The sequence below is a fragment of the Musca vetustissima genome, unplaced genomic scaffold, assembly GCF_032173495.1.
Source record: "Musca vetustissima isolate MV318-11 ecotype Yass unplaced genomic scaffold, APGP_CSIRO_Mvet_v1 utg12756, whole genome shotgun sequence".
Lineage (NCBI taxonomy): Eukaryota > Metazoa > Arthropoda > Insecta > Diptera > Muscidae > Musca > Musca vetustissima.
This window is the reverse complement of record NW_026881315.1, coordinates 86,718-108,363: the sequence shown is the minus strand read 5'-3', so window position 1 is coordinate 108,363 and position 21,646 is coordinate 86,718. Positions and strand designations below refer to the sequence as shown.

The 21,646-nt window shown below is 28.9% G+C and overlaps 1 protein-coding gene across 1 annotated transcript in view; it reads left to right on the top strand.

The window, feature by feature from the left end:
* Nucleotides 1–4,064: 4,064 nt before the first annotated feature.
* LOC133327306 (serine-rich adhesin for platelets-like) overlaps nt 4,065–21,646 on the top strand; it is a 31,333-nt gene continuing 13,751 nt past the window's right edge. The window contains exon 1 of the mRNA XM_061535871.1: nt 4,065–5,774. Within this exon, the coding sequence (XP_061391855.1) occupies nt 4,065–5,774 (1,710 nt within the window). The remainder of the gene's footprint in view (nt 5,775–21,646) is intronic.

Genomic DNA, 21,646 nt, shown 5'->3' with positions numbered 1-21,646 from the left:
AAAAGTACTCTTCTTGGCTAGTGTAGGCTGCTCTCCCTCTCATTTTTTACGCATACATTCGAAGACATTATTAGGGAATTGTCGGCACGACAATCTCCGGTTGGTTCTCCGTTGTGTTTGTTTTCTGTGCTCTGCTCTTTTTGTTGTTGTTGTTGTTTTTGCCGTTGATAACGAAGAAACACACCAACGACAAGAAAATTAAAACAAAAACAATTTCTACTTCTTCATTTTACCCAACTGAGTTCAGTACATTTGTGCACTTATGAGAGTCAACATGTTGTTTTGAATTAAATCCAACAACCAAACCAAAATTTAAAAAAAAACTCAACTCAACTAAAACCAAAAAAGCCTACACTCCAGAGAATTACAATAATACCACAAATTTTCAAAACACAAAAATTAAATTAAACAGCAACAAAATCTATACAAAAAAAAATTATTTAAAAAAATAATAAATATTTTATGGAAAAATTTTTTTAAATAAAATTCCAAAAAACCCGCAGTGCAATTTATTGCAAAAAAAGATCTACAAAAAATCGTAAAAAAAGTAATTAAACAACAACAATAAAAACAAGTGCAAAATTTCAAGGAATTTTTTTCAAATAATGAATATATCTAACTACCAGACCTAACCAAAATCGGGGTCAAAACATATAACAGAAAAAAAATCATGTGGAGGAATGACAAATGAACGAACGGGCGCGAGTCTCTATGTGTGTGTGTGGTGGTTTTCATAGATATTTAATTTTTTTTTGAAGGCAAATAGAAGAAAAAAAAACGAAGAAAATATTGAAGAAGAATACCAACAAGAATACACAAAAAAAAATAATAATAGACCGCAAAATGTCGAAATAAAACCAAATTCTAATAAAAAATTGTTTTGAATTAGAAAGAAGAAGCAACAAAAAAACAAAACGCACAAAAATGCAGTATTATTAAAAAAAAAAACAAACAAATTTTGGGAATGCAAAAAAATGAACAAAAATAAATTATAGAAAAAATAAATGAAATAAAATGAATTAAAAATTTTAATAAAAAACAAGCAAATTAATTTTGGAAAAATATAGAAAAAAAAAAATAAAAAAAAAACTAAAAAAAATTAAATTCAAAAACAGAATCTTTATGGGCAAAAGAAAAAAGTTAAAAAGAAATATGCCGACAACATGTGACATAAATATATAATAAAAAAAATTTTGAAAAAAGAACAACAAAAAATATATTTGATAAAGATGTGTACCCAAATTAAATTTTGGAATTTATAAGATTTGTGTGCTATATTAAATTTTAGAATTTATAAGGATTAATTGTGTGCTAAATTAAATTTTGTAATTTATAAAAATTTTTTCGAAAATTTTTGAAATTTATCTCTTAAAAAATATTTTTTTTCACTAAAAAATATGGCTATAACATCCTAAAATTGTTGGAATTATATGTCATTTGATACCTTTGTGCTCTTAAATACAATTTTGGAAATTTTTCTTTGAAATTCTCAAGTTGAGATTCCGCCCGATTTATTAGGAATGAAGAATTATATGGTAAAAACCCTGCAATATGGGTATCAAAGTTTAGGATTTGAAGTGAACATACCATAAAAAATATAAACTCGAAGTTTTGACTCACCCCGGTGCTTAAATTTTGAAAAATTATTATTAAAGGGAGTTATTTTCTTTAAAAAGTAATTTTTATTTGGTAAACATTCATAAAAAATTACGAAACATGATTTTTTTTATCATGTATTTTGTTAAAAATTACGATTTTACTAATTTTTCTTCAAAAATCCAAAGATGAGATTTCAGCCGATTTATTATGAATGAAGAATTATATGGTAAAAACCCTGCAATATGGGTATCAAAGTTTAGGATTTGAAGTGAACATACCATAAAAAATATAAACTCGAAGTTTTTACACACCCTTGCCCTTATATTTCAAAAAATTATTACCAAATGAAGTTAATTTCCTTCAAAAGTCGTTTTTATTTGGTAAACATTCATAAAAAATGCCGAAATATGGTTTATTGATCTTGTAATTTGTTGTTAAATACGATTTTACTAATTTTTCTTCAAAAATCCAAAGTTGAGATTTCGCCCGATTTATTACGAATGAAGAATTATATGTTGAAACCCCTAGAATATGGGTATCAAAATTAAGGTTTTGAAGTGAGCATATCATAAAAAATATAAACCTAATGTTTTCACTCACCCCGTAACTTATATTTCTAAAAATTATTACCAAAGAAAGTTAATTTATTTAAAAGGCCGATTTTATTTCGTAAATCTTAATAACAATTTTAGAAATGTGATTTTTTTGTCTTATATTTTGTTAATAAATACGATTTTACAAATTTTTTTCAAAAATCCAAAGTTGAGAATTCACCCGATTTATTAGGAATGAAGAATTATATAGTAAAACCCCTACAATATGGGTATCACAGATTAAGATTTTGACAGGGCATTCCAAAAACCCTATAAACCATTCCTTAAACCCCAACAGATTGCTTATATCCTACCTAATGCCTCCTAAATGAAGTTTATTTCCTTTTAAAGGCCGATAAGCGAAGTAAACTCGATTTTAATGTCACCAAAAAGTTGCTATTTATCATCTATTTCAATTTTAAATAATTTTCTGTTGATTTTTCTTCATTATTCCAAAGTTGAGATTTCACCCGATTTATTAAGAATGAAGATTATATAGTTAAACCCTAGCAATATGGGTATCCACGATTAGGGTTTGATGAGAACATACTGAAAATAATATAATCCTTAAGAAAAAATGACATCGATGAAATATATACCAGCAAATAGTTACCGTGTAAATGTAATTGAATAAATGATAAATTTTTCTTGGATATTGTCCATAAAAACTTTCGAAATATATGCCATTGATTTCCTATTTTGCTGTAGATTGCAAAATTGTCATATTTTCTTCGTTTTTCCAAAGTTGAGATTTCGCCCGATTTATTAGGAATGAAGCATTATATAGTTAAACCATAGCAATATGGGTATCATAGTTCAGGGTTTTGAGAGGACATTCTAGAAAAAATATAAACCAACACAAATATCCAACCTGTTTGAATATGTATAAACATATAATTATCAGATGAATGGAATTGAATAAATTTTATCACTTTTTCCTTAGTAATTTGTCATAAAAACTTTCGAAATATATGCCATTGATCTCCTATTTTGCTGTAGATTACAAAATGGCCATACTTTATTCAATTTTCCAAAGTTGAGATTTCGCCCGATTTATTAGGAATGAATAATTATAGGGTTTAAGCCCAACAATATGGGTATCCACGATTAGGGTTTGAAGAGTAGATTCTAGAAATGATATAAACCTTTGACTAAAATGAAAAAATATTAACAAAAAATTGTTTTTAAAAAATACACAAAAAATAATTAAATGATAAAAAATTTACAAAATTAATAAGAAAAGAATAAAATATATAAAAGCAATAACATTTACAAATATTAAATAAATAATAAAAAATCGAGGAAAAAAATAACTAAAATTTATAAATATGAAAATAAAAATAATTCTCCAAAACTTTTTCTACGAAAGTCACCGCCACCACCTAACCAGAACAAATAAAAAAATCTCTCCACAAGTGTTAAAAAAATCGATTCCAATTTTTTTTTAATCCCCAAATATTTATTGTTTTCCAGATTTTTTTTGTGAATATTGAAATAAAAAAATAAAAATTATTTTTTTGCACAAAAAACGCTGTTGCAAAATAGCCTTAAGCAATGTGACTTAATTAAAGAGAAAAAATCTATACCAGTGTAAAAAAAAATAATATATACGAAAATATAATATTGTGAAAGGAAAGAAAGTCCAGTGAAGAAAGAAGACCAAAATAAAAAACCAACAACAACTACAACAAAAAAACTAACGTGTTTTAAGCCAATTAAACGAACGGCAACTAAATAATTCAGAAAAGAAAGGTTTATTTTTAAACCCACGAAAGCAAAAGAATAAGAACAACAACAACAAAACGAGAACTAACCCAGTGAAAAACAAAAACAATTACAAGAACAACAACAACAAGTTGAAAAGAACACCCGATGGCAACATTAGCAATTGAACAGCAAAATAACACCCACTTAACAGTAACGTCGACGTCGGCTAAAGGCAACCACGGTAACGCGGCTAACACCAACGCTAACGTCAACGCTCTGTGCAGTAGACCCATTAAAATCCCCCTACCAGCAGGTGCCGGTTCCACTTCCTTTGCCACACAATTATCCACCGGTTCGGCTGATAGTGCCTGTGTGGTAGCAGCCAGGGGCAGTACCAGTAGCAGCAGTACCAACAATGATGATGATATTGGTGGTGGCCACACACCCTGCTCCTCATTCGTTTCTCTAACAGGGGCCAGTGCAGAGGCACGTCGCAAAGATGATATCTTGGCCATTACTCAACGTAGTGCCAGTCTGAGCTTACATGGAGCCGCCCATCCCAAATCCCAATTGCAAAAACTTAAACAGCCTGCCTATCGTCAGCTGTTGTCTCAAGACAGCGGGATTGATAATGATCGCGATTCGGCCGTAGGCTCTCAGCAACAATTGAAATCGGCTCATTGCTCATCATCGAGTAATGAATCGATTGGAGCGAATTCATCGGGAGATCTTTCCCATTCAAAATACTCAGAGGATGCCCTCGAATCGGAATCCTCTAGTGGCTATTCGGGTAGTACCCATAGCTTTGGGGCTTTGAGTTCGGGAAACAATGGCGGCACACGAAGGATTAAATATAAATCCTGTAACAGTTCAACCACCCTAGGGTTGGGTGTTGAGGATCGCATTGATGAGGTAGAGGATTTGCATTTGGATGATGAAGATGATGATGAGGACGTTGAGGAAGATGTGGTGGATGGTGAAAATCCTCATGACGAAGATCCCGATGATAGTGGCCTGCAAATGTGTGTTAGTCCCAATCCAGGCAAGGCCACATGCACCACCAAGACCGAATCAGAAGTTCTTGAAAAAGAAGTCAAAAAATCTTCCGAAAAATCTGCCGAAGATTTAAAAACTCCCAAACTTAAGGGCCAGGTCTTGGCCACAGATGGTAATTATTATTTCCCCCTGCTGAACATCTCCGATGATCCCGTCATCAATCCCAAATTGATAAATAAAAAAGATGGCCTACAGGATTGCATGTATTATCTCGATGAATTCGGCAGCCCGAAGTTACGAGAGAAATATGCTCGAAAACAAAAACTCAAGGAGTTAAAACAACAGCAAAAGGCCAAGAAAAAAGCGGCCAAGGAATTGGCAAATATGGCCGAGACTGGCACAAGTGGTAACTCGAAAACCTGCTCCTCGACAGACAACAACACAACAACCACAACCAAAAAACGCCACTGCACATTTACCACCCAGGAATGTCAGGAAGCCAATGAAACAGAATTACAGCCCCTGCAACCGCATACAGAAACTAACCCACCCGCCACAAACAAATCATCCAAAAACACATTAGAAACTCACTGTGATACTAAAGAGAAGAATAGTCATTTAAGTTATGCTAAGAAGAAGTCTACAACAACCACAACAACTACAACTACTGATAGCTGTAAGAAAAGTCTTTTGAAAAATGAAGTTGGCGACCAAGAGGAGAGTACCGTGGTGGCCTCCGAAGTTAAAGCCGATGATGATCATATTGTCGATGCAGAACACAAATGTAATGATGATGACAACAACAATGGTCCCTGCCCCAATGATCCCTGCAATTTGCGTAAAGCCTCAATGACAGCGTCCTGTGTTAGCTGGACCAAGGTTATGAAGAAATTCAAAAATATGTTGGGAGGTAAATTGAAAAAAAAAAACAATTAAATAATGAAATGTATTTGTAAATATTTTTTAGGAATTTAAAAAAAAAATATTTTTTTTTAATTTTTTTTTTCAAAAATTTATAAAAACAATTTTATTTTCATATATTTTCACCACAGAAATTTTCGAAATATGTCTTATTTAACCTATATTTTGTTTTTAAATACAATTCCACCAATTTTTCTTCAAAAATCCAAAGTTGAGATTTCGCCCGATTTATTAAGAATGAAGAATTATATAGTTAAACCCCATCAATATGGGTATCAATTTTTAGGTTTTGAAGAGTAGATGCTGCTAGAAATATAAACCTATAGGTTTTACTTACCCCTATGCTTATATTTCAAAAAATTATTTTTAAAGGCAGTGATTTTCTCTAAAATGTCGATTTTATTAAGTAAACTTTCATAAAAAATTATGAAATATAATTTATTAATCTTATATTTCATTTCCAAATATAATTCTAACAATTTTTCTTCAAAAATCCAAAGTTGAGATTTCGCCCGATTTATTAAGAATGAAGAACTATATAGTTAAACCCCATCAATATGGGTATCAAAATTTCGGGTTTGAAGAGTAGATGCTGTTTGAAATATAAACCAGAAGTTATCACGCACCCTTGTGTATATATTTCAAAAAATTATTATTAAAGACAATTATTCTCTCTAAAAAGTCGATTTTATTAAGAAAACTTTCATAGACAATTACGAAATATGATTTATTTCACTTATATTTTGTTTCTAAATAAAATTCTACCAATTTTTCTTCAAAAATCCAATGTTGTGATATCGCCCGATTTATTAAGAATGAAGAATTATAGGGTAAAACCCCCACAATATAGGTATTAATGTTTAGGTTTTTGAGAGTAGATGCTAACGAAAATATAAACCCGAAGTTTTCACGCACCGCTGTGCTTATATTTCAATAAAATAATATCAAAGAAGTTATTTCCCTTAAGAAGTCGTTTTTATGTTATAAACTTTCATACAAATTTCCGAAATATGTCTTATTTAACTTATATTTAATTTCTAAATACAATTCTAGCAATTTTTCTTCAAAAATCCAAAGTTGAGATTTCGCCCGATTTATTAAGAATGAAGAATTATATATGCAAACTCCCACAATATGGGTATCAATGTTTAGGTTTTGAAGAGTAGATTCTGTTAGAAATATAAACTCGAAGTTTTCACGCACCCCTGTGCTTATATTTCAAAAAATTATTATTAAAGGCAGTTATTTTCTCTAAAAAGTCGATTTTATTAAGTAAACTTTCTTAAAAAATTATGAAATATGATTTATTTACCTTGATATTTGTTATTAAGTACGATTCTACCAAATTTTCTTCAAAAATCCCAAGTTGAGATTTCGCCCGATTTATTAAGAATGAAGAATTATATACAGTGGTGTGAAATGAAATAGAGTCGCTCGTAACCCAGATAGAAAAATTTAAAAAAATACGATTTTTTTAAACTTTTGTTAACTTTTTTCTTTTGGATATTTTATTTATGTACAAACATAAAATATAACAGTATTCACATGGTAATTAAGAACATAACACAACAATAAAAATAAAAATACTTCATAAACACTAATTTTGGCTGTGCAATAAAATAGAGTCATGTAACTTTTTTTGAAAATTCCTGTACTAATAGAAACAAATTAATTTAATTCTCACTTATTGTTGATTAGTACTTAGTAGCATGACCATTATTTTTTATTACTGCTAAGCATCGTCTTGGCATAGAGTCCACAAGTGCCTGGCAAGTCTTTATTGAAATATTCTCCCACGCAGCTTTGATCAATGTCCACAGCTCATCTTTATTAGAAGGATTCTTTCCTTTATGAGCCATTTTCACTTCTCTCCACAAGTTCTCAATGGGATTTAAGTCTGGCGACTAAGCAGGCCAGCTTTAAACTTCGACTCCATTTTTTTCGAACCAAGCTTTATCCCGCTTAGACGTGTGTTTCGGGTCGTTGTCTTGTTGAAACACCCATCTAAGCGGCATATTCCATTCAGCATAAGGCATCATAGTGTCATTTAAAATTTCTGTGTACAAATTGGCGTCCATAACATTCTCAATTCTATATATAGGCCCAGTACCATAGTAGGAAAAACAGTCCCAAACCATTACATTTCCTCCACCATGTTTAGCGGTTTTAATGGTATATTTAGGATGAAAATCGGTATTAGGAAGTCTTCGGACAACAGGTACGACTCGGTCAGAGTTAAACAAATTTACTTTTATTTCATCTGACCACAAAATATTTCGCCACTTGTTCGCCTGCTTATTCACATGTTTCCTTGCGAACTCCAACCTTTTTCCTATGTTTCGTTTTGAGAGGAACGGAACTTTCCGGGCACTTTTAGCCTTTAAATCGTTTTGAATTAGCATTCTTCTTATTGTAGATGTATCAACATTCAAATCATACTCTTTTTTCAATGCCGAAGATGTAACAAAAGGGTCCTTTTTGACATGGCGCAATATTTTTCTTTTTGTTTGCTCTGAAATTTTTGATTTCATTCCCCTTTTTTTTGGTTTTGGCTTATACTTTACTGCATTTTCGACCATTTTCTTGGAGCATTTAAATATTTTTGCAATTTCGCTGTAGCTTTTACCTTCATTACGTATTTTATTTATTGCCTCCCGGCGCTCGTCAGTGCAATGCTTTCCTCGTCCCATGTTTGGACCTAATTGATTATTTTTACACACGTTACTAAAATATTTATATGAGAGGAAGACAAACTTACCATTTAAAACATATTTTATCACGAATTCACTGTTTTCATTTTAAATTTTTAGTTTTTTCCTCAGTTGACTCTATTTTATTGCACACTATTTTCTATAGGCACCAACATACAATCACTACGCTAGGCCAAAGCGTCGCTTTGCTTATAACAAAAATAACGTGATTTTATTTGTGAGGGATCACATCAATAAAATATGACAGTTGTCAGCCACAAATTTTTTGCATCCTTGATTAAAAACCGTTAGAAGTTTAGAAGAGTGGATGACTCTATTTCATTTCACACCACTGTATGTAAACCCTTGCAATATGGGTATCAATGTTTAGGGTTTTAAGAGTAGATGCTCTTAGAAATATAAACCCGAAGTTTTCAGGCACCCCGGTGCTTATATTTCAAAAAATTATTATTAAAGCAGTTATTTTCTCTAAAAAGTCGATTTTATTAAGTAAAATATCATGAATTATTTCCAAATATGATTTATTTAACTTATATTTCATTTCTAAATATAATTCCAGCAATTTTTCTTCAAAAATCCAAAGTTGAGATTTCGCCCGATTTATTAAGAATGAAGAATTATAGAGTTTAACCCCTACAACATGGGTATCAATGTTTAGGGTTTTGAGAGTATATGCTAACAAAAATATAAACCCGAAGTTTTCAGGCACCTCGGTGATTATATTTCAAAAAATTATTATTAAAGGCAGTTAATTTCTCTAAAAAGTCGATTTTATTATGTAAACTTTCATAGAAAATTACGAAATATGATTCGTTTAACTTATATTTCATTTCTAAATATAATTCTACCAATTTTTCTGTAAAAATCCAAAGTTGAGATTTCAACCGATTTATTATGAATGAAGAATTATAAGGTTAAACCCCTGCAATATGGGTATCAATGTTTAGGATTTGATGTAAGCATACCATAAAAAATATAATCCTGAAGATCTCACTCACCTCTTTCATTATTTCTTGAAAAATTATTCTCAAAGGAAGATATTTTCTTTAAGTACCCGTTTTAATGCAGTATTCTTTCATGGAATGTTTCGAAATTTGTATTATTTAACTTATATTTTATTTTTAAATATAATTTTAACAATTTTTCTTCATTATTCTCAAGTTGAGATTTCAACCGATTTATTATGAATGAAGAATTATATGGTAAAACCCCTGCAATATGGGTATCATAGTTTAGGTTTTTGAGAGGACATTCCAGAAAAAATATAAACCATGTGTTATAACACACCAATTTAAAAAAAACAATATTTTTCTAAATTATTTTTTCTAAATTTATTTTTAATAATTATTTGAAAATTTAACCTTGCCATATCAATGTATTATATATAATATAGTATTAGGTATTTAAAAATTATTACCTTGCCACATTGTTGTCAGCTTAATCAAACATTTTTTTATTATTATGGATTAGCCTTTATTCAAGTATTTACATTTCATATTTTCAATTTCCAAATTTTTAACTAATATGTTATTTTTCTTCTTGTTTATTTTTAGGTAAGTGGCCCGTAATCTTTAATCACAAAAAAATAATCACTTTGATTAACCAAAAAATATTTGTTACCTTGATAAAGAAGGTATTGTTTGATGTTGTTGAAATAACTTCTTGTTCGGCTGTCCTTCGTGTTATAAAGGTAAGGTGTTATATTATGGGAAAATTCTAAAAATCAAGGCAATAAAAATCAAAACTGTTGGGTAATATTTTTTTGTAAAAAAATATATTTTTTGTGAAAGTAAAAAAAACTTGGAATAATTTGAAAAAAAATTTAATATTTTTTTTGCCACAAAATTGTTAAAAAAATATTTTTTGATTTTTTTTTTAATTTTTTTACTTAAAAAAAATATTTTTTTTAATTTTTTTTTATTTAAAAAATTATTTTTTTTTTCTTTTTGGAAAAAAAAATATTTTTTGATTATTTTTTTTTTCGAAAAAAATGCTGATTTATTTTATTTTTTTTTTTTGTTTGAAAAAAAAAATTGTTACCATGTCAGGGTTTTTTTTAATGAAAGTACAATCATAAAGATAATTTTTTTATAGAAGTCATGACATTCTTACTTTCATTTTTATTTATTTAATTATTTTGTTTTTGTTGCATTATTTTTTTATTGCCATTATTTAGACATTAATCTAATCTGGCATCATTGCTGCTTATCATTGTTTACTCTTTTTTGGGTTATAAAAATTAGTATTATTTTTTTTCTTTATAAATGTAATTGAAATATGTTGACGTGGGAAACAATCTATATTTTGGTTATTCAGTGGTGACAAAAAATAAATAAAAACAGGTGAAATTAGGGGGTTGAATAGAAAACCCGTAAAACTTAGGAGGTTACATAAATTAGATGACAATATATTTAAACCCAATTTATTATAAATAAAAATATCATAGGAATGAAAATATATTCAAAAAAGATAAAAAAATATATATTTTTTAATATAAAAAATTCTAATTTTTTTAATTCAAAAAAAAAAATTGCGATTTTTTTTAAATTCAAAAAAAAATTCTATTTTTTTTAATTCAAAAAAAATTTCATTTTTTTTTTATTTAAAAAAATTCTATTTTTTTTTACTTTTAACAAATTTTCTATTTTTTTTTTAATTAAAAAAAATAATTTTTTTTTATTAAAATTCTAAAATTAGTTTTAATTTAAAAAAATCTATTTTTTTAATTTTTTTTAATTAAAAAAAATTATAATTTTTTTAATTAAAAAAATCTAAATAATTTTTTTTAATTAAAAAATCGAAATATTTTTTTTTAATTTAAAAAAATTCTAATATTTTTAATTTTAAAAAATGCTAATTTTTTTTAATTAAAAAAATCTATTTTTTTTAATTTAAAAAATTCTAATTTTTTTATTTAAAAAAAATCTAAATTTTCTAAATTTAGTCTTGGGTTTTTGCTATAAAAATTATATTTTTTATATACCAAAAAAATATATTTGCATCTTAAAAAAAGTAATACATTTCAATTTTTGGAGATTTTTAAAAAAATTAAATATGAACAAAAAATAATTGTTTTTTATGTAACCAGTTGGTCTTGTTTCATGTTTTAATTACTCAGAAACAAAGGAAGAGCACTCTCACATTTTTTATTTCCTGATTGCTTGCGTGTTTTTGTTTTTTATAATGTAAATTTTTCAAAATTACTGTAACTGAATATTAATGTCAGCATTAAAAGTGACACATTTTTTCCTTAAAAAACAAAAATAAAAAAAAAATAAATAAAAATTAAAAAGAAGATATAATTTCCTTATGCCTGTTTTTGTCTTGTTAAGATTTTTTTTATTTCTTCATTTTGTCATTTGTTTTTTTTTCTCCATCAAACAATATTCCGAACCCAACATTTACAGTTCATTTGTAATTTCTATTATCACTTAATGTGCTGCTGATGGAGGCCTAGTCATTGTCCGACCGATCTGACCGCCATTGCTTTTTGAAATATTCCTTTGTTTCAAATCACTTATTTTTCTGCTGAACAACAACAAAGACTTGAATAAACTTTGAACTGTTTGTTGTTGTTGCTAACAAAGGCACATAGTAATATAAATATATACATATAATATATTTTATTTTATTTAATATGTAATTTAAATAATCTCTAAATTTTTTATTTAGAAAAGAATTATTACCACAACAATAAAATTATGAATCAATGTCCAGAGTCTCATTAACTAATGAGGACAAGGAGTGCATTTATAAATTGGTTATATCGCTAATAAAACTTTATTTTAGAGGCATATTGTCAATGGAGAAAATATTCTCCATTAAATATTGTTCGCAAATTGGATATACAAATTATATTTTAATTTTTGATGTGATTTTTTTGTTTTGTTTTCAAATTATGCAAAAATCACCCATTGTGCCATATTTTAGGCGATTGCTCTCAAACGAAAAAATAATCTATATCAAATTTCACTATGGGTCTCCAAACAAAGGTAACCGCTATATATTATATATATCCTGGAAATATCGACCCCAATTTGGACAACAAATTAAAATGTTATGTTATTGTTAACATTTTTGTATATTTTGAAATTATGCAAAAATCTCCCACTTTGCAAAATTTTAGAAGACTGCTTCCAAAGAAAAATCTATTCTACATCAAATTTCACTATGGGTCTCCAAGCAAAGGAAATTGGTATATATAATATATAACCGGGAAATATCGGCCTCAAATGTGGACAACAAATTGAAATTTTTTGTTATTGCTAATATTTTTTGTTAATTTTAAAATTATGCGAAAATCTCCCATTGTGCACGATTTTAGGAAAATATATTCTCCGTAAAATTTCACAAATTTCACAATGGGGCTCCAAAAAAAGGAAATCGCTATATATAATATATATCCCGGAAATATCGGTATTAATTTCTCTATATAAATACAAATTAATTTTTTGATGACATTTTTATATGTTTTCAAATTATGCAAAAATCTCCCATTGTGCGGCATTTTAGTGGACTACTTTCAAAGGGAAAAATAATCTACACCAAATTTTACTATAAGTTCCGGAGCAACAAAAATCTCTAGCTACAATATTTACCATGGCAATATCGACCTCAATTCCAATAGTTTAATAGCAGTTTTTTATTTATAGACAATTTGAATACATTTTAAATTAGGAATAAATTTCATATAAAATTACATTTTTCGTTACCGAAGTCAATGGAGAAAATATTCAACATCGAATTTCACTACGGGTCTCCAAACAATAGAAATCGGTATATATAACTAATATCCCGGAAATATCGGGATCAATATGGATATTAAATTTAATATATTAGTAACATTCTAATATGTTTTCAAATTGTGCAGAAATATCCCATTGTGCAGCATTTTCGGGGTGAGCTTCCAAAGGAAAAGACAATCTACAACGAATTTCACTATAGGCCACCAAACAAGAAGCGTTCCTAGCTACAATATATATCATGGAAATATCGATCGCAAATTGAGTATATTGAATATATTGTGAAGGGCTTCTCTTGGGGCCATTTTTTTATCATGTCGATATTTTGAAAACCATTTGGAATATGGTTTCTCAGTCTTCGGCAGTATTGTAGCTATGGACTAGGAGAATAAATGTTCCATACAGTTCATGCTGATAAAGCTTCATTTAGGGTCTCAAAATAGGCTTGAATTTTGAAAAATCGTAATTTTGAGTTTTTCCTAATTATTTCCCTGATATATTGTCTTCTTCTCATGGCTATAACTCAGAAACCAATTGGAATATTATTTTCCTGTCTTCGGCATTATTGTAGCTATGGGTTAGTAGAATAAATGTTTCAAGCACTTTATGCTCATAAAACCCTATTTAGGTTCTCAAAATTGCTAAAATTTTGAAAAGTCATAGTTTTGGGGTTTTCTTAATTTAATTTTTAATTTTCTCTTAATGTGGTGTCTTCTTTTCATGGCTATAACTCTGAAACCAATTGGAATTTTGATTTCCCGTCTTCGGCAGTATTATAGCTGTAGACTGGGAGAATAAATGTTCCGAACAATTCATGCTGATAAAATTTAATTTAGGTCCTCAAAATAGCTAAGATTTTGAAAAATCTGAATTTTTTATTTTCCTTAATATGGTGTCTTTTTCTCATGGCTATATCTAAGTAACCAATTGGAATATTGTTTTCCAGTCTTCGAATATTCCAATGTTTTAAGCAAGACATCTTCGAAAAACTTCATCCTGTGCCTCAAAATCGCTTAAATATTAAAAATATTGATTTTTGTAAATAACTTTATTTTTTTTTCACAAATATGTATACATTATTTTGGTAATATGTCGGAAACCTCTAGGAATTTTATTATCCCGCCTTCGACATAATTTTAGCCAAGGACTTGAGGAATATATTTGCAAAACATTTTAACCTGGAAATACTTCATCCAGTACCTTAAAATCGCCCAAATGTTGAAAATGTTGATTTTTGCCTATGTCTTAATTTGCTTCGGCAAATGTTGTGATGTTCTCATGCTTATAACTCGGAAACGTCTAACGAAATTTTAATATCCCGTCTTCGACATAATGTTAGCCAAAGACTTGAGGAATATATTTGTAACACATTTCATCCGGGAAATACTACATATAGTGCCTCAAAATCTCCCAAATCGTTATTTTGCCAATAAATTGATTTTTTGGCAATGGTTGCCATATTCTCATGGTTATAACTCAGATACCAGAAGGAATTTCATTATTCCGTAAGGAACACAATTTTAGCCAAGGATTAGAGGAATAAATTTGTAAGACATTTTAACCTGGAAATACTTCATCCAGTGTCTCAAAATGGCCCAAATGTTTAAAATCTTGATTTTGCCTATAATTTTATATGTTTCGACAAAGATTGACACATTCTCGTGGTTATAACTCAGAACCCAGTAGGAATTTTCTTATCCAATCTTTGAAAAAATTTTAGTCAAGGACTTGAGTAATATATTTGTAAAACATTTTATCCGAGAAATACTTCATCCAGTACCTCAAAATCGCCGAAATTTTGAAAATCTTCATATTTCCTATAACTTTATTTGTTTCGACAAATATGGATATATTCTCATGGTTAAAACTCGGAAACCTTTAGGAATTTTAATATCCCGTCTTCGGGATAATTTTTGCCAAAGACTTGAGAAATATATTTGTAAATCATTTCATCCTGGAAATACTTCATCCAGTGCCTCAAAATTGTCAAAATTAAGAAAATCTTTATTTTACCTATAAATTGATTTATTTCGAAAAATGTTCCGATATTCGCATGATCATAACTTGGAAACCCATGGGAATTCTATTATCCCGTCTGTGGCATAATTTTAGCCAAAGACTTGAGGAATATATTTGTTAAACATGTCATTCTGGAAATACTTCATCAAGGCGCCCAAATTGTAAAAATCTTTATTTTACCTCTAACTTCATATTTTTCCACAAATATTACCAAGATAATGGTAATATCTCGGAAACCTCAAGGAATTTTGTTATCCCGCCTTCGACATAATTTTAGCTAAAGACTTGAGGAATAAATTTTTAAGACATTTCAACCTGGAAAAACATCATCCAGTACCTCAAAATCACTAAAATAAAGAAAATCTTTATTTTACCTTAAACTTGGTTTCTTTCGAAGAATATAGTGATATTCTCATGGTTGTACCTCAGGAACGCGCAGGAATTTTATTTTCCTGTCTTTGGTAGAATTTTAGCTAATGACTAGTAGAAAATATTTGCCAAACAAATTACACTGAAAAATTTGCATCCAATACCTCAAAATCGCTAAAATGTTAAAAATCTTAATTTTCCTATTTTTATTTTTTTCACATTTTAATCTCAACTAACGGCATTTGTTTTTTAAAAACAATTATTCTAAATATAAATATTTTGTTTTTAATTAATTTGCATAAAGCAGATTAATATAAAGCTCTTCCCGGAAATCGTTAATGATAAGTTTGGGATTATAAATTAAAAACAATACAACTTTCCACAACACAATGATGTGATGATGGGTTCTGATGTCTGTCTGCCTGCTGTTATTTTTTTTTTCTTCACTGTGTTGTGGGGTGGTGTGTATTATGTATTTTAATCGTCATATTATTGTTTCACTTAATGCCTGGTACTACATATTCTGATGCTCTGACTCTGACATATGTCACTCAAAAATATTATCAATTGTTTTCTAGAGTAGTTACGCCTTTTTGACAAAGTAAAACCAGCCGCCATGCATCGTCATCATCACCATCATTGATAACACCACAACAAAGTTTTAATAGGAATAACCATTTTGCGTTGTCTTCTTCTTTTTATTTTTTTTTTTCAAATATTGTTCCTCGAATGTGGATGAACAGATAATTATAATTATGGTACGAGTTTTTAAGCCTACAATATTTTTTTTTGCAAAAAATATTATCAGTAAATTTTTTTGTTGTTGCTGCCTGTCACATTGTGCATTGTTTCACATAATGATAAATGTTGAATTTAAAAAAGTGGCATGTTGTTGTTTTCTATACAATTTTTTTTCTATAAAAATTAATATATTTTGTTTTTGTTTTCAAATTAATATATATTTTTCACATTTTAAAAATAACAACAATAAATATGTTTAATATATTTTAATATTATGTTGTTGCTGTTGCTTTTTCTCACATCTCATTTTGTTTTCTTGTCAAAAAACCCCAACAAAATTCCATTTACTTTGTATATAAAGAAAAGACATCAGAAACAAATCATAACCTCCACCTTGCCAAAAAAAAATCAACGACACATGCCATGTATTAATAATTTGACGTCAATGTTGTATAGTATATTCTGACAGATTAATTTCACAGAGACACACCCATTAAGGTGTTTTTTTTTTTTTCTTTTTTTTAAATTTTTTATCTCCCCTCGAAAATAAAAAAAAATAAACCATTTGGCAAATGTCTAAATGCATATTCTTTACTCTAGCGCCTAAAAGTATGCTATGCATTTTAGGCATTCATTTCATTTTTCATTCTCTAATAACGGAGAGGGGGAGAAAAAAATAATGAATGACCTTTTAATTTAATTTATTTGAATGGCAATGAAAATGAAATTGAGGTATTTTATTTTTTCTGTTTTTCTCCCCATGCCGAGGGGGGAAATTTGGGGGGGGGGGGATTATTTTCTATAACCCTTCAAAAAAAAGTTCAAGGTGGATTTATGGCAAAAATATGCTCATTTTCTCAGGGTCATAAATCGCAAACCATTAAGAATTTTGTGTTACTTTCTTTGGCATTATTGTAGCAGGGGACTAGGAGAAGACATGTGTAAATGGGACCATCCAGGAAAAACGCCTTGCAGTGTCTCAAAATATCAAAAATCTTGAAAAATCTTAATTTCGATTTTTTTCATAATTTTTCCTTAATATGGTGTATTATTCTCATGGCCATATCTCAGAAACCAATAGATATATTGTTTTCCAGTCTTTCGGAGTATTTCAGCTATAAACTAGGAGAATACATGTCCCAAATATTTCATACTGGTGAAACTTCATCCAGTCCCTTTAAAATTGCAAAAATTTTGAAAAATATTAATTTAGATATTTTCGGAAGGTTTTCTTAACATATTGTGTTATTATCATGGCCATATCTCAGAAATGAATTGGAATATTGTTTCCCAGACTTTGGCATAATTATAGCTATGGACTAGTAGAATAAATGTTTCAACTATTTCATCCTGGTAAAACCTCGTCCAGTGCCTCAAAATAGCTAAAACCTTGAAAAATGGCCATATCTCAGAAATCAATAGGTATATTGTTTTCCAGTCTTTCGGAGTATTATAGCTATAGACTAGGAGAATACATGTTCCAAACATTTCATACTGGAGAAACTTCATCCAGTCCCTTTAAAATTGCAAAAATTTTGAAAAATATTAATTTAGATATTTTCGGAAGGTTTTCTTAACATATTGTGTTATTATCATGGCCATATCTCAGAAACGAATTGGAATATTGTTTCCCAGACTTCGGCATAATTATAGCTATGGACTAGTAGAATAAATGTTTCAACTATTTCATCCTGGTAAAACCTCGTTCAGTGCTTCAAAATAGCTAAAACCTTGAAAAATCTTAATTTCGTTTTTTTTTTCTTAGTTCTTTCTTTATATTGTGTAATATTCTCATGACCATATCTCAGAAATCAATTGGAATATTTTTTTCCTATCTTTGGCGGTATTGTAGCTAAAGACTAGGAGAATACATTTTTCTAAAATTTCATCCTGGAAAAACTGCATCCAGGGCCTCAAAATAGGTAAAATCTTGAAAAATCTTAATTTGGAATATTTTCATAATTTTTCCTTGATGTGGTGTATTATTCTCATGGCTATATCTCTGAAATGAATTAGAATATTGTTTCCCCGTCTTCGGCATAATTATAGCTATGGACTAGTAGAATAACTGTTTCAAATAATTCATCCTGGTAAAACTTCACCCACTGGCTCAAAATAGTAAAAAGCTGGAAAATCTTAATTTTAACTTTTTCTTAATTCTTTCTTAATGTGGTGTATTATTCTCATGCATATATCTCAGAAATCAATTGGAATTTGGTTTTCCAGTCGTTGGCACTATTGTAGCTATAGTCTAGAAGAATAAATGTTTCAAACATTTCATCCGATCAAAACTTCATCCAGAGCCTCAAAATAGCTAAAATCTTGAATAATCTTAATATTGATTTTTTTCTTAATTTTTCCCTTTTTGGTGTATTATTGTCATGACCGTATCTCAGAAAACAATAGGAATATTGTTTTCCAGTCTTCGACATAATTATAGCTATTGACTACCAGAATAAAAGTTCCCAACAATTCGACCTGCCTCAAAATAGTATAACTTTATGAAACAATTAAATATTGATTTTTTTTCTTAATATTTCCTGCATATGACGTACGGAATCATATCGAAAAAATTGCCTGCAGGGCCGGAAAATGGAAATAATTTTAAATTATTTATTATTTCGAAAATTACATCTCTTGCGAAAAGAAAACATTACTATATTCTAGGGGCTATATCTTGAAATCTAATTGGAATTCTGATTTCATACTGCTGGCACATTTTTAGCTATGGACTAGTAGAAACTAACATATTTCGGAAAACCTACATATAGGACCTCAAAATGGGCAAAACGTGCAAAATGTATATTTTGTCAAAAAATTGGAGTTTTCTGAAAAAACTAACTTCGTTTTTATTGTCATATTTTGAAAATCAATAGGAATTTCTTGTTACTTCCTTTAGCATTATTGTAGCCAGAGACATGTGTCCTCAGAATTATGCCGGAAAAATTGTCTGCAGGACCTGAAAATGCCAAAAATTTAAAAATAATTATTATTTTGAAAATTCCATATCATGCAGAAAAACATTGCTATATTCTAGGGGCTATATCTTGAATACTAATTGGAATATCGATTTCCTACTTCTGGTACATTTTTAGCTTTGGACTAGCAGAATAATTTTCCAAAATAACTTATCCTGCAAAAGCTGCTGCAATTTGCATAAAATCGCTAAAATATTGAAAATCCTTATTTTATAAAGAACTTCAATTTTCTTGATAAAAACCAGGGACCGAACATAACAGTTATTTTTTAAAATGCGAACAAAAAAATCTTCATGTTAGAGACATGGGACACCAATAGTGTCATATACCAATAGATTCGTATTGAGGAGCCCATTAAGGATATTGAGTGATCTTGAGAAAACACTCTCAGTTCCCATGTTAAGGATTATTTTTTAACGGAAAAAATAAACGTTGATTTTTAACTGTTAAAAATGATTTTTATTTTTTCCGTCAAAAATAAAAGTCTTTTTGGGATTTTTATTTTTTCCGTCAAAAATAAAAGTCTTTTTGGGACTTTTATTTTTTCCGTCAAAAATAACAGTTTTTTTGGGACTTTTATTTTTTCCGTCAAAAATAAAAGTCTTTTTGGGACTTTTATTTTTTCCGTCAGAAAATAAAAGTCTTTTTGGGATTTTTATTTTTTCCGTCAGAAAATAAAAGTCTTTTTATGCAATGAAGTTTATACAACTTGTAATCAGCCATAAAATTACAATTTATAAATCTCTGTCCTTATTACAATAAGTGTACACATAAGTAATCAAGATCAAAGGTAAACAATATTTGTTATAAATTTTTAAAAAATAGTCTAGTGTACCAAATCATGAATATAAATTAAAGAATCATTCCCCTGACTATTAGGTCAAAGGTTATATAACTGGTACCAAACTCTATATGTTTATTTAAGTAAAAAGGGTTTTATTTCCTGACGGAAAAAATAAAAATCACAAAAAGACTTTTATTTTTGACGGAAAAAATAAAAGTCCCAAAAAGACTTTTATTTTTGACGGAAAAAATAAAAGTCCCAAAAAAACTGTTATTTTTGACGGAAAAAGTAAAAGTCCCAAAAAGACTTTTATTTTTGACGGAAAAAATAAAAATCCCAAAAAGACTTTTATTTTTGACGGAAAAAATAAAAATCATTTTTAACAGTTAAAAATCAACGTTTATTTTTTCCGTTAAAAATAAATAATTAATGTGGATTTTTTTTATTTAGGTCACATAATAAAAGTTATTTTTTACCTGATTGGATATAAGTTATAACCGTTACGGTCCCTGATAAAAACATCAATTTTCATAGGCCTGTAACTCGAAGCCTATTTGCAATTTTGTTTCCCGGTGTTCAGCATTATTGTAGCTCAGGACTAGCAGAATAATTTTCACGAACGATTTATCCCGTAAAAACTGCTGCACTGCTGCAAGTTGCTCAAAATTTTTAAAATATTGAAATATTTTATTTTTTTTTTAAAACTTGATTTTTCTTGATAAAACAACAAATATTCGTAGGTTTATATCTCGAAACCTGTTTGAAATTTTCTTTCTCGGTGTTCAGCATAATTGTAGCTCTGGACTAGTAGAATAATTTTCTAAAATAACTTATCCTGCAATAGTTTCTTCTACTGTTTTAAAACTGTTAAAATTTTGAAAATCGTTATTTGGTCGAAAAAACACAATTTTTCCCCAAGCAAATAGATTTTGTCTGCGGGCTATAACTCAGAAACCGGTAGAAATTTTGTTTCGCTGTGTTCAGCAGTATTGCAGCTATGGACTAGCAGAACAATTTTCAAACCCAACATATCCTTCCAAAACTGCGTCTAGTGACTTAAAATCGCGAAAATATTCAAAATTGCTATTTTATCAAAAATTGATGCTTAACTAAGACATGGGATCCCTTCTGAGGGCTACAACTCAGAAACCCGTTGGAATTATATTTTGCTGCGTTCAGCATTATTGTAGCTATGGGCTAGCAGAACAATTTTATAAACTAACATATCCTGCAAAAATTGCGTCTATTGACTCAAAATCGCGAAAATATTGAAAATTTGCTATTTGAGCAAAAAATTGTTGTTTACCAAAGAAAAGGGATCCCTTCTGAGGGCTATAACTCAGAAACCCTTTGGAATTTTCTTTCACTATGTTTAGCTTTATTGTAGATCTGGACTAGCAGAACAATATTCCGAACCAATACATTTTGATAAAATTGTGAATAGTTCCTCAAAATCGCAAATATATTGAAAATTGTTATTTTAGCA